Consider the following 14,681-nt stretch of genomic DNA (forward strand, 5'->3'; position numbering starts at 1 on the left):
AAACATTTCTGTGAATGTAATTGGAAGGGAGAGTGTCTATACTTTTGTCTTCCAACTGAACTAGTGCTCCTTGAGGACAGAAACTGTATTCTTATCTACGTCTAATAGACTGTGTATTTAAAGGCAGGGACAGTGACGTTGTTTATCTTTGTATCTCCAAGAGCTTAGGTCACTGTTTTGCAGGAGGCCCCTAGTAAATGTTTGTTGAAGTCTTTTATATTTCTTAGAGTGTCGAGGACTGTGCTGATACCACTTTATTTCTGTTTAACGCTTTAAACTTTGCAAAGCACTGTAACACTCATTGTTTCATTTGATATACAAAACAACCCTACAAGGGTCTTCATGTTACAGATGAGAAACCTGAGGCTAAGAGTTTAAATGACTTGTGAAGGCTGACCCAACCACCATGTGGCAAAACCAGGGCTTGAACTCAGGTCTCCTGATTTCCAAAGTCACTGCTTTTTTTAACATTACCATACTGCCTCTCATCATAGTAGGCACTCGTTCGGTTGTTCATTGTTAACTGGGGAATTTTGCTGATGTGTTTACTATATAGTTTAAATGTGCAATCCGGTTCTGTTTGTGTGTGTAGCATCTCCGGCTTTGGAAAGGAGATATCCTATTAAGTTATTAAAATATTTAAATAAATTTGTTCTCTTTAAGGTATGGAAGATCTCCTTGCAAGGCTCATGCTATATGACATTCCTAATGATTTCATTTGGCTTATTGTGGGGACACTTTTTACAAATCAGACCAACACAAAGTGTTTTTATTTCTACTTGTTTGTCCTTATCAAGCACACCCTTGGTGTCCAGGTTCCTTGTTGGTAGTGCCCGAGGTGATAAAGAAGGTAGGTGACATACAGTTACATGAATTTCTTCAGTTACGTATTGAGTGAATTTATTTTATAAATTAATGATTAAGTCAGGTGAGGAAAGCATTCATGCTGTTGTTTGCTCCTTAGGACTTGACTATCAAACTTTTTGGTAGTATTACAAATAGAATTAAGCTCCTATAAATTCATCTAATTCTAATCTACTACTGTCTTTGAAAAATACAGCCCCACAGGACAATTTGTAGTCCTGAAAGTTTTAAAAAATGAGTATGCAATACAGATGTGATTTATGATGCTGGTACTACTACTGTTGATGCTTAATACTCTTAAGTGATATAAGAATTGATAAAAATGCTGTTTGGCCTAAAGCATTTCCACACACTATTTACAGGACTCGGTTGGTGAATTTTTGTAGTTATGATAAGTTTTAAGAGCATATACTAAGGAGATAGAAAACTATGACAGAATCAAACATGTAAAATGTATCCAAATTTTAACTAAGGTGTTTCAGGCCCCTGCGTTTTAATTTTGCACTCTAAATCCTGTAAAATCTCTTAAAAGGATTACCAGACTTAGCATGGAATAACCTTGCTGTGGTGGATCACTTGTTCAAAGGCTTGGTTAGATGAGTTAGGCTGGGTGGATGTTGCTGCTGATTTGCCTCCGTTTTATCTGGTGAGGTGTGTGCAGAGTTCTGTCTTTGCTTACAGCCAAATTCGCTTACAGCCCTGGCCCTCCCACCACCACAATCCATGAAAGCCAGTAACAAAGCAGGAGAGAAACAGTACAACTGAGGGTGGGGAGGTGCTGAATTTGGTGTCAGAAACCTGGGTCTGAATAGGAGTTTTGCCACTTGACAACTTCTATGCCCTACCTTTCTATTCTTTGGCTTTCTCTTCTATAAAATGGGTGGACTAGATGACTCTTAAGTCTCCTTCCACCTCTGAAACTGTTTTCTTTTAATCAAGGTCAGTGTGAAGAACTAAATGTAAAGTGAGATTCTTTAGTTGATAGTATACTAAATGTAAAAAAATAGTGGTTGAATTTTGGTTCAGATGGCAGGAATTGTTTTAGGAATGTAGTCCTCATATACACATAATCTCTGGTAAAATGTGCATTAAATTATTCCTCAAAAAACGTTTTTCCAGAAAAATATCACTACTATTCAAATATATTTTTGGAAGTATATTTAGATGATGTGCTTGATTAACTAATGGTTTCAAGTAAGGCTGTCAGATTCCTTGGTTGAATATTGAGTACTACTGCCAATATTTTGCAAATTATTAAATTCATGAAACTTAAGTGTGTGAAATAGAACCTATGTCTTATGAATTCGGGGCCCCTGATTTAGGTGCTCCAAAAGTGACTCGGAGCAGAATCATTGCTCATATTTGTAAAGCAAGATAATTCTGGTTATACAGTATAATAAAAAATAGGTATCAAAACCAGAATGGTCCTTTTCAGAATCCAGCCAGCTCATGATTCTTTTTTAAAAGTACTTAGCAAATATAAAATGCCTAGTTTAAAAAAAATTCCTCTCTTCTTTTTCTTAGTTATGTACTTTTACCAGCATTTCACTGTTATTTCTGAACCACTCACTTTCAAATATACTTTCTCTTCCACACACTTTCTTTTTCCTTTATGGTTAACTGTGCAAGCAGTGACAGCTTTGTAATGGAGAAACTGCTGTTGTTGGCAAGAAGACTTAGAGCTTGGTCAGAAGTTTAGACTGAGTTGGGAGTAGAGATATAGGTCAGGCCATTTTGACTAGCTTGAAGAACACAATATGGATTAAGAAAGAAAGCTGCTTATCTGCCTTTCTGGCACCCAATGAAATTTGTCATTGATTCAAATGCAAAACATATCCTCCGCAATGTTAGTTAACTTGTGAAAAGGTAATGTAGGCTTGTAAATAATGTAAGCAGCTTTATTCTGAGCACCCTTATTAAAATCTTGCCTGAAATATATTTACTATTTTACCTTGGAAAAATAAATTTTAAAATCTGCATTGTTTTTATATGGCCAAAAAAAAAACCTTTTAGTGACTAGTCTAAAGTGTCAGACAAAGTCAGCATGACAGTATTTATATGTGTAAGATATTTTATACTGCTTTAAACCTGTATTTTTAAAACCATTCTTTATTCTCAAACAGGTGACATTGACTACAGCAGCGTGCTTCTTGGCATGCTAGTAACGCAAGATGTACAGCTTGGATTATTCATAGCTATTATGCCAACTCTTATACAAGCAGGAGCTAATACATATTCCAGGTTAAATTTTATTATGCTTCCTCTTATAATTTATTATTTTCAGATTGGTTATTCATAAAATATTTCTGAAAATGGAAATCTTTTCAGGGTATAGCTGTCTGTATCTCCTCTTGTGTTTTAGCTTATTATTTTTACGAATCCATCATTCTCCATCTCACTAAAAATAAATCGTCAAACTTTAAGCTAGGGTTTCTTTTTCTTTGGGGGTTGGTTAGAATTCACGTAGGAGAAGAAAAAAGAGTTCATGTAGAAGGTGTGGAAAATGAAAAGCCAGATGACAAAAGGAAGTTCCCTCAGCAGATTTTGCTACAGTGGTCCCTTTAAAAAAGGAAGCATGACATTTGGTACAGCGATGAGCTTGAACATCTAGTCTTAATGGCTTTGGCAACCCTGGGCTAGTGACTTTGGGCCCCAGGCAGGTCCCTAGCATTTATCTAATCTGAGAGTTCTCTGCAACAGACTACTGATTAAATCACAGATATTCTTTTTTTTTTTTTTTTTTTTTTTTTTTTTTGGAGAGAGGAAAGCAGGACAGTTGGGGTTAAGTGACTTCCCCAAGGTCACACAGCCAAGAAGTGTGTCAAGTGTCTGAGGCCGCATTTGAACTCAGGTCCTCCTGACTCCAGGGCCTGTGCTCTACTCACTGCGCCACCTAGCTGCCCCAATCATTCTTACTACCTTTTAAAGAGTCTCACTGTTCTACAACTTATGGATATTACATGTAACAACAATATAAGTGATTAAAAGACAAATTTAATGATTCAGGCAGCACTGTCAGTTTAAAAGATTAGTATATGTGGTGTGACTTCTTTGGTTGGTGTGGGAGGAGAGGAAGGGACAGGATTCAAGCCTTTAATTTCATTAATGTGGGAAACTGTAGGTTGGTAACTTATCTGTAATCTATAGTCTTAGAGATCTGTCTGGGGCCCTGGAAGTTTAAATAACATACCTATGATCATACAGCCAGTACATGCCAGGATAGTACTTTAATGCCAAGGGTGGGCAACCAGCCCCCCTTATCCGTGATGCCTCACTGCCACTGGAAGTGTGACTATGACATAATAGAAAGTGATTTACTAAAAATAAACATACAAGAAATTTACATTCTAAAAGGGGTTGTTCTTCACAATAGTCAAATGAGGAATCCTTTGTTAAATGCTTACCTGGCACACTGTAAATATGTCAGGCACTGTGCTAAGTGGTGGGAATTAAGACAGACAGACCTGCCCTCAAGAGGTTCACAGTCTAAGAGGCTAGACAACATGCAAACAGCTATGTACAAACAAGATAAAGTGGAGATAAACTCAGCAGAGAAGCCCTAAGATTAAGGGGGACCAGGAAAGGCTTCTTGCAGAAGATAAGACTTTAGCTGAAACTTGAAGGAAGCCAGGGGAGTCAGAAGATAGAGATGAGGAGGGAGAGAATTCCAGGCATGGATGATGGCTAGTGAAAGGTCTCAGAATCAAGAGATGAGGTGTCTTGTTTGGGGAACAATGAGGAGACTAGGGTCACTGGATGTCAGAGTACCTGGAGGGGAGGAATGTACTAGAAGACTCGAAAGGTGGAGAGAGCCAGTTTATCAAGGGCTTTAAAGCCCAATAGATGATTTTCTGTTTGATCTTGGAGGTGGTAAGGAGCCACTAGAGCAAGGGTGGGGAACCTGCAGCCTTGAGGCCACATTTGGTTCCTCACCCCTACTCTAGAGTTTTTGGAGAAGGGTAATGTGGCCAGACCTGTTCTTTAGAAAGATCATTTTTCTAGCTGAATGGAAGACAGAGTGGAGTGGGGAGAGACTTGAGCCAGGGAGACTAACCAGCAGATTATTTCAGTAATCCAGGCATGACATGAAGGTCTGTACCTAGGTGGTGGCAATGTCAAGAGAGAAAAGGGTATATACAAAAGGTGTTGTATTGGTAAAATCAGCAGGACTTGACAGTAGATTGGTATATGAAGGGTGAGAGACAACATGGAGTCAGGCTGTGAAACTGAGTGGGGATGCCCTCTACAATCCTAGAGAAGTTAGGAAGTTGGAAGGCTTGAGGGACAGGTTAAGGGGGAGAAAGTGATCAGCTCAGTATTGGTCATGTTGAGTTTAAGATGTCTACTGGGCATCCAGTTTGATTTGTCTAGTAGGCAGTAAGACTAGAGGTCAGGAGCTGGACAAAGATCTGAGAACCATCTAGATGAAAGGTGAAAAAATTGAAAATGGAGATGGAAATTGAATCCATAGGAGCTCGTGAGATCATTAACTGTGATAAAACCGAGGGAGAAGAGAATAGGGTCTATGGCAGCCTTGGGGAACACCCAGCAACATCTAGCCTTTAATCTTGGCTCCAGGTTCACCATAGCTTGAATTTCCCAGGTCCAGGCTCTCTGCTGCCTGTGCCTTGATCTGAAAAGGACAACTGAAACAGATCAAAGCCTCAAGTCCATTCTCAGAGCCACACAGGTGGTCCTATCCCCACATCCAGCTTAGTACGTGGTGCCCATATTAGGGGAGCAAGACCTTCCTTCATCCCTGGGTGCCATTGAACACAGATCAGGACTGTTCAAGCCTGCTAGGTTTAAAGATGCCACCCATTCCAGCTCCCACTGTGTCTTTTACCAGAAGCAGGTCCCTTCCACCTCCTAGACAGGTGCCTCCATTTTTTAGGTGATGCTGCAAAGACAAATTAGGTATGTAATATACATTTATAGTTTACTGAGTCAGCAGAAGCTGATGCTTAAAATCTTTTTGGTGCTTTGGAATTACTTTCAGTTATTTTTTTAAGAATCAGTTTTGTTACTTGATAGCTTCCTGCTCTGACCATCAAATGATATTACCACTGACTGATCATCCAGTTTATTCACTAGACTTGTTTCTAAATAATGTTTGGCTATTTCTAAAAAGTAAAGACTCTCAAAAGATAAATATCTTCTACAAAGAGACTTCTCCTTTCAGAACTACCTTCACCCACCCTGTTACATATCTTGTATGCATGTATGTATGTATATGTGTGTGTATTTGTTTTGTATGTATTCTCCTTTGAGGATAGGGATTGTTTTTTGCTTTTCTTTGTATTCCCAGCACTTAGCATAGGGCTTGGCACATACTAAGTGTGACTGCTTGTTGACTAACTTATATTCAAAAGATAATAACAAGCCCTTAATATAAATAAGGAGTTCCCAAAAAGTTTTCAATAGTGGTAATAACATTCAAATGAGTCTGATATAATTGTTTTGAAAGGCTCATTACTAATTTGTTTAAATTCTACAACAGTATAGGAAGTAACTTAAGCTTGATTAATAACCAGGGAATATAAAATGGTTCTCCAAACCTGACTGAAAAAAAACTGACATTTGAGCCCTACATAATAGAAGTCAAAATTCCTCTACTTTTTTGAATTTTCCTGCTTAAAAATGATACTTACACTGTAGGAAGTTAGTAGCATCCTTTGCATATATCCCTCTTTAGAATATATTGACTAGCAGATTTTGTTTTGTGAAAATAACGGGCTTATTCTCAGCCAGGCTTTTTATTTTTTGTATACCTACATTAAAGTCCTACTCCAATAGTTCTTCATGGCCAGTAGGTGACCTGAGATTCCCAAGGGCTTTGCTAGTAGAACACAAGCTCTGGCAGATTCTGTCAAGCTAGTAAGCCTTCAACTATGGGCCTAGAGAGTGCTTGTTTCTCTGTTGTCTGAGGACCAGGCAAGCTAAATTCTGAGAGGTTCTTTATCAGCTTGGCCACTGGGCATGATTCATTTTTTTCTTTGAAAGCTGTGGGATACTAAGTTAACAATGGATCACAATCTTTTGTCAGTGGAGGCATGACATTAATACATTGATGAAATTACATATTCTTGATGTATTGACATATTTTTGTACAGTTTAATTTTACATGGAAAGGGAGAATATATGTTTTGTTTAAATTTTCTTTAATTTTAATCAGGAGAATTAAGAGGGAAGGATTTATTTTAATAATATTTTAAGTACCTAGTATATGCCAGGCACATGCTCTCGCTCTCTCCTGCCCGACTGCTCTCTGTGTCTATGTGTGTGTGTATACATATATAATCAATCTACAAGCATGTGTTCATTGATATGTGTATGTGTATATACACATTTAGAATATAAATTGGCTAATGAAAATTTGGCTAAAATGTATGTTTTCATTTCTAAAAATGTAGAATCATCTGCGTATGTACTCCACTTTTGGAAGTATCCTGAATTTGCTCCGATTAGTCACTTGACTTGCAAGACCACACTTGAGATCATAGATTTAGACCTGGAAGTTACCTTAGATGTCATTTAGTCCAACCCCCCTAATTTTAAATTAAGGTTTAAGTTAGTTAAGTGACTTGTCCAAAAGTCACAGGAGTAGGCTGTAGAGATGGTCCTTTCTTTATGAGCTAGGAGGTAGCTCACCTTCCATTAAGATTTGTGGAACACAGATATTCTTCTAGTTATAATTTTCTTTTCATAATCCTTAATCCAAAAAAAGCTTTTGTTATCTGGCATTTTATCAGCCACTTGGAGGAACTGGTATTTCTGATTCTCCCAGTACAAAATTTTAATGTAATGCTGGGTACTTAGGCCATTAAAATTCAACTTCATTGTCAGTACACTTTGAAAGAGATGTAACAATTCATGAATGTTAAAGATGTCTGACTTTAAACAGAATAAATTTGTAGGGAAAAACTTTCATAAATTTTATGAGTAGATAGCAGAGAATTTTAGAAATACATGAGACATGACAGGAATTCCAGAAGTAAAGTTTGATTAGGAGTTACAAATCTTAATCTTTTAGAGATGAAAGGGAGTGAGAAATCCAACCCCTGATTTTACAGATTGAAAATCTGAGTTCTACAAAAGCACCGAGTAACATCGCTGTGGCTAGACCCTGGGCCTCCCAGACTTTTAGTCCTGTGCTTTACCTATTATAGCATGGAACTCTTAACTTAAGGGGCAGTTCTGAAAAAGAGTGGAGCAGCCAAAAAGTGGATTAACTCTTCAGTCATCTGATATGCTTGAGGACTTGTAGTATGGGTAACTAAAGTTTTTCACCCGTAGGATGAAATGAAACTGCCTTTTTCAGCTTTGAATAGTTATATTCATTGACTTCTGAGTTTTGCTTTTTTTGTTTCTTAGAAATTCAGCACAGATCTTCAGTCTATTAACCAGACTTATCAGTAGTAAAGTCAGTATGCTGAAGGAGACCATATAATGATACAAACTAATGGTTGTTTCTGTTGATTTCAAGTAATTGGATTAAAGCTACAGAATAAAATAAATCTTTCCCCAAAGTTTCGTAAGCAGAAAACAGATAAAGTTGGCAAGAAATAAATTGGTTTTTAAAAAATAGTCCAAAGTGTAATTTAGAAACTTATGGAGTAAATGCATTTAAGTTTCAACTTTTACCATAGATCTTTGGATTTACATAATTCTGGATTTTCCACCTTGGAGTGTAGGGTTTACTGGGGTTCAGGTAGTTTTGAAGGTGAAGATTAAATAAGGTATAACTTTACTAGTAAGAAGAATCATGACTATAGACATAAAGACAGAAATTCCAACTGAATATCTGTATCACTTTTGCTAGTATAAAGAACCTAGAGGCTGAATCACATTTAAACTCTGCTATAGGTAAGAAGCTAACAGCATTTAGAAGTTCCTGGGAGATGTCAGGTAAATAGATTAAAATTTCTAATATTTGCTCATTTGCTTTCCTCCCCTTGACTTCTCTCTGTTATCCGTACTGGGCTCCATTCTTGCCTTCTGTGTTGTATGGTCTCTACCTCAGGGTGGACTCTGATCTTCTGTACTACTGCCCCTAGCTATTTGCATTTCCAGCACTGCTGCTTTAAGCCTTATTATACAAATAATCACTATCCTCTTATCCCATGGTGAACTATGATGTGGTACATTTAGTCCATTGATCATTAGAATTCTTTAGCCAGAACTGGAGGCTAAGTGCCCCTTCACTCAACATATGCAAGATAACAAAAGCTTTTTAATTATAGTTACAAACAATAAAGTGTACCTTTTTTAGGTTCTTGGTATAGTAATAAAAACTGCTTAGAAACTTTTGTATCGCATACCCTTTTGGAGATTAGACAAAGTAAAACAGTATTCTCAATGTGTTTGGATTAATAATTATGTTAAATTTGCTAGAAAATAAAAGAATTCTGACTTAAAAAGAGGATAAAAGAATAGGCTCTTAGAAGTTTAATTAGCTGCTTTGTTGCTATGATCCCTTTAAATTGTGTAACTCTGGGATGTAAGTCAAACCTTGTTATGTGTACAAGGACTTGGAAAGTATATTAATTCTTTTGTTGAATAGGAATCTTGCTACATCAAATATTGCTCCAAAAAAACCAAGTAATAGTTTTGTATTTGATCTTTTCAACACAGGCTTTTGGTACTAACAGTGTATAGTTTGTTATGAATTCGATATCCTGTATCTGATTCAAACAACAATATAAATGTAAAGTTAAGACTTTGGGACACAAGCTCCTATATGATTTTGTGGATTTCATTTTAGAATTTCAAAGTACATAAGTTAATCTGGTAATTAATTTGGAACAACATATTAAAAGGAAAAAATTAGAAGCTAATGTCAGTCAGTAGAAATGGGGAGAAACAGGGTTTAAAGGTAGAATAACATTTTTTTCTTTTTTGTTTCCCTCCAGCATTTTCCTGGAAATACTGAGAATACTGATACTGATTGGTCAAATCCTCGTTTCTCTGGTTACTGTTTTTCTTATATGTCTTGTTATAAAGACTTATCTTATAGGCCCATATTATCGAAAGCTGCATGTGGAGAGCAAAGGAAATAAAGAAATCCTTGTTTTAGGAGTATCAGCCTTCATCTTTCTAATGTTAACGGTAATTTTCACAAGATAAAATATTTTTCATACATTTGAGAAGATTTATGTTCTGCTTAAAGAAAAATGCTACATTATGGTCAGTTATTAAAGGATCTTAAGCACTCTATAACTCTTAAATATTACCATCTTGGTCCAGATTTATGCCATTCCCTGAGAAGGACAGCTCCTTGAAAGTTTTAAAAAAATGGGTGGTGGGTAGGGTACATATAATGAAAAATAATACTTCAGTCAGGGTTCCTACAAACCATATTCTAGGAAGAGGATGGGAGCAGTATGTTCTGTATTTGGACCAATGTGGTTATTGTTACTGAATTATTTTCGTTAAATTACTTCATGAATAGAGATTATGTGTAGTATCCATTGTTGATCTGTAGAATAAAATAACTCAGTTGACAAACCTCTAAAAATCCTGTGATTTTACTTTTAAATGCTTTACTAAAACTTTGTTTTTTAAACCTACATTCTAAAAGCTCTACTGAGAAATTAGAGTCACGTTAGCTCTAATTTTAAATCTGTCTTTTCCTCATATTAACTTTCAGACAGTTTCACATTGAAATCAAAGTTCAGTAGTACAAAAGGAGTTTTATGATGCCAACTTTTGGATAAAGTACAGTCATTTGAGGGTAGATTTGAATTTTTAAAAGTAATAAATATGCAATTTCTCTAGGCAATAAAAAGTCCTTTTTTATGTTAATATAGAACCACAATGGCATTTTTATTGGGATAAGAGAGCAATGTAGTAAAAGAAGTGGTACTCTAGGAAATTCCGCTTCAGACAGCTCCTTTCTAACAAAAACAATTTCCACCTATTGACTGATTTGACTGGGTTAATGGAATCGGACCTTTCATTACCTTTAATATAAAAACAGTGTATAATCAGAAATATAGAGCTCACTGTTAAAACACAAAATATTCAGAGATAAATGGGGTTTTTAATGTTTTGTTAAAGGACATAGATTTTATAAGAGTTTAAGGACATAATTTTCATGAAGGAAAAAGAAGGCAATTTAGTTTTTTTTTCTTATCTTTGACAAGGTGACCTAATTTAGCAGTTTCCTTATTATTAAAAAAGAGAGAGACCAAATTAATGAATAATTAAAAACAAAACTCTCATATCGTCATGTCAGGATAATTTTGTACTAAAAGGCAAAAGTGTAGATCGTTGTTAAATTGCTAAAAGTGGGCTCCTTCAACTTCCTTATTAAGATTCTTTCTGATAAGCTCAGTAATCAGCTTTATTAAATGATGAAAGCCTCACTTCTTTATAAAAAAGCATCTATTTCTGTATAAATTATTTGGGCTTCTATGAATCTTTCATTAAATTAAATAATTAAATTAAATTAAACAAACAAGTTTTCAGTCTTCAAAAGAATCTCACAATAACTTTTTACTATCTGAGACTTTGTATAGATGTTGACATTTAAAGATATAACTTTTGTAATCACTGCAGTTTTTGAGTCTATTCCTGAGCTATCTAACTTGAAAATATAAAATCCAAAAATAGAAAAACATATCCTTTTAAAGAAAATTCTATATGCTGATATTTTTAACAGGCTTTATTTTAAATGCACTGAAATCTGTATGTCATAGCCTCACTTTAGTTAAACACTGAGGCAGCTAGGTGGCACAGTGGATTAGAGCACCGAGCCTGGAGTCAAGAGGACCTAAGTTCAAAATCTGACCTCAGATACTTACTAGCTGTGTGACTCTGGGTAAGTCACTTTAGCCTGTTTGCCTCAGTTTCCTCATCTGTAAAATAAACTGGAAAAGGAAATGGCAAACCACTCCAGTCTCTTTGCCAAGTTGGACATGATTGAACAGCAAGAAGTTAAAAACTAACCAACAGAAAAGGAAATTTTAGTCCTGGAATATATTCCTACTTTTCTCTGTAAATTATGAGAGGATAGTTCTCTGAATAGAATTCTGTAATATAGTTTAGGTAGGAATAAATCAGTGCAGATCTCACATACTTTAACTCTCCAAGGAATTTATGCACTCATATTTTTTGCCTATGGTGTTGCCTTCTCTCAAATGGAGGTGATTCCATGTCTTTTCTACTTGTTATATAAATTCAAATGATCATCTTTAACTTATCGCCCAAAATTTTAACCTACTACCTCCAGATTTAATGAATGGAAACATTAAAGCCATTTATATACATGAAAAAAAGCGCTAATGTTCAGGAATTAAAATGTCAGTGGCAATTTACAGGTAGTGTGTCATCAATTCAGTAAATATCCAACACCTAATCTGTCTAGTATGTGTAAAACCTTGGAGATAAGACGTGCACGGGACAGAAGACTATATATGTCAGGTGTCACTGTATATAGCGAGATCAGCGTGAACCAAAGTAACTGAGAAATACTTTATTGAAAGGTAAAGGCCTGAATAAAGAGCCTTGAAGAATGGACAGCATTTTCCTAGTCAAGAATGGAAAAAGAAGTCACTAACAGGAATGTGCTGCAGCTACTTCATGCTAGTTTGTGAGAGCCAGTTATTAATTTTCACTGTGAGCATTTACATCTTGGAAATTAGCAAGTGACAAATCAGGACTTGATTTATTGCTTTGCTGATTGTCAGGGGTGGGGGTGGCAGCTTCCCCCTCCCCCCCGGTAGACTTAGGAAAGTCTGGGTTGAGAAAATATTAATAACACATGTTGAACTTTCTTCCCCCTCAGAGAGATACTTGTTCAACATTTATCAGCATGGCCGTGGTGCTACAGTAGGGACAATGGGGTGGGAATGAGCAAATTTGTGATGGCAGGAGTGAATGTGCCGCGTGGGTGGAATCATTGTAAGAGCAGCTTGATTGGAGGGAAAGAGACCTGTTGGGAAGTAAAGTTATGTAGATAATGTGGAGCTCTGAGTGCCAGGACGCAGAATTTAGATTTGATCTAAAAAGCATTGGGAGCCCATGGGGGGGGGGAATATTAATCTGATAGTAATTGTGGAATATACAGTCAGAGATAAGTTAATAGGGTATAAGAGTGATCAAGGTTTGAGGTAACAAGGACTAGAAAGGCAGCAGTGTGACTGAAGTGAAAGGAAGAAGCCAGACCCAAGGAATAGACAGGGTATTGTAACTGGCTGAATACAGGGGAGAGAAGAGCTAAAAAGAAATTAGGTTAAGACGTTAGAAGAACGATTCCATTGACGGAAATAAGGAAATCAGTTTTTTAGGGAAATGATGAGAGGATTGAGTTTTGTCTAGTTTTGTTGTAATGTTCCAAGGAAACATGGGATAATCCTGACCAACATTTATATAGTTACTTTAACATTTGCAAAACTCTAAGTGATATTGTATCTGATTCATAACAATGCTAGTCTTTGATTACTTTGACTTTTTAAAACAAAATCTTACTGAAAGTGTCACTGCTGACCTTGTAGATAATTTTTTTAATCATTCACAACATTAGACAATAAAAGAATATTTTTGTTAATATGTATGTTTCCTTTGCTTTTATTAATTCTCAGTCACCTTAGTTTTTAAATTGTTAATGCCAAAAATAACTTTTAATAGTAACTTTAAAGATTTTCTAAGTATTTTCCACATTTGATCCTCACAATAACCCTGCGTGGTAGTAGGGACTGAGAGATGTTATCATCCTCATTTTATAGTTGAAGAAATTGAAGATAAGATAGACCGACTTGTCCGCGGCAATATCGTCAGCAAGCACAGTGCCTGGCACATAGGAGATGCTTAACAAGTGGTTCTTGACCTGACTAGTAAATGTTGGGTAGGATTTATACCGAGGTTTCCACAGGACTATTTTGTGTGTTCCGGTACTTGTAAACGTTTCTTGCTTTGTGTCTGGTGCTTATTTTTGTTTCTGTTCTTCAGAAGCCTTCCTAAATTAGCTATCGCTTTTATTCCAATCCATCTTTCAAGTAGCATTTATTAAAAGTCTGTTCTCTGGCAGTTACTGTATGTACTAAGTATTGGGGATACAAGGAAAGGCAGTCCCTGTTCTCTAGGAACCCACAGACCAATGGGGCAGCAAAATGCAAAAACTACATATGTATTAGATACAGAATAAATACGAGATAAGCAGCAGAGGAAAGCCATTAGTATCAAGGGGGATCATGAAGGCATCTTGGAGAAGGTGGTACTTTAGGTGAGACTTGAAGGAAGTAGGGAACCAGGAGGTGGCAGATGAGGAGGGAGAGAACTTCAGGCATGGATGATGGCTAGTGAAAAGGCCCAGAATCAGGAGATGAAGCGTCTCGTTTGGAGGAGCAGCCAGGGTCTCTGGCTTTCAGAGGACTTGGAGGGGAGTAAGGTGTAAGAAGACTGGAATGGTAGGAAGGGGCCAAATTATAGAGGGTTTTATAAATAATAGGATTTCTGTTTTATCCTGAAGGCAATAGGGAAGCACTGGAGTTTATTGGACGGAGGGGGTTGGGAGCGGAGAAAGACAGTTGTATGTGACTTGGTCACTGCTGTCCTTGAGGAAGATTGACTTGACAGCTGAGTGGAGGATGGACTAAAGTAGGGAGATACTTAAAGCAAGGAAACCAACCAAAAGGCTGTTGCTGTAGTCCAGGCATGAGGTGATGTGGGCCTGTGTGAGGCTGGTAACCCTGTTGGAGGAGAGAAGGGGGTATCTACAAGAAAGTGGATATAGAAAATGAGAGTTGAGGATGACACCTAGGCTGTGAGCCTCAGTGACTGGGAGGATTGTGGTACCCTCCAACAGTGATAGAGAA

The 14,681-nt window shown here is 36.7% G+C and overlaps 1 protein-coding gene across 2 annotated transcripts in view; it reads left to right on the forward strand.

Annotated features, from left to right (window-relative positions):
- The window catches only part of TMCO3 (transmembrane and coiled-coil domains 3), an 82,148-nt gene that overhangs the window by 47,046 nt on the left and 20,421 nt on the right, over window positions 1–14,681 (forward strand). For both annotated transcript variants that reach the window (XM_036757140.1, XM_036757141.1), the window contains exons 7-9: window positions 664–850; window positions 2,988–3,105; window positions 9,777–9,972. In XM_036757140.1, coding sequence (XP_036613035.1) covers window positions 664–850; window positions 2,988–3,105; window positions 9,777–9,972 — 501 coding nt within the window. The remainder of the gene's footprint in view (window positions 1–663; window positions 851–2,987; window positions 3,106–9,776; window positions 9,973–14,681) is intronic.

This window comes from Trichosurus vulpecula, chromosome 4, assembly GCF_011100635.1.
Source record: "Trichosurus vulpecula isolate mTriVul1 chromosome 4, mTriVul1.pri, whole genome shotgun sequence".
Lineage (NCBI taxonomy): Eukaryota > Metazoa > Chordata > Mammalia > Diprotodontia > Phalangeridae > Trichosurus > Trichosurus vulpecula.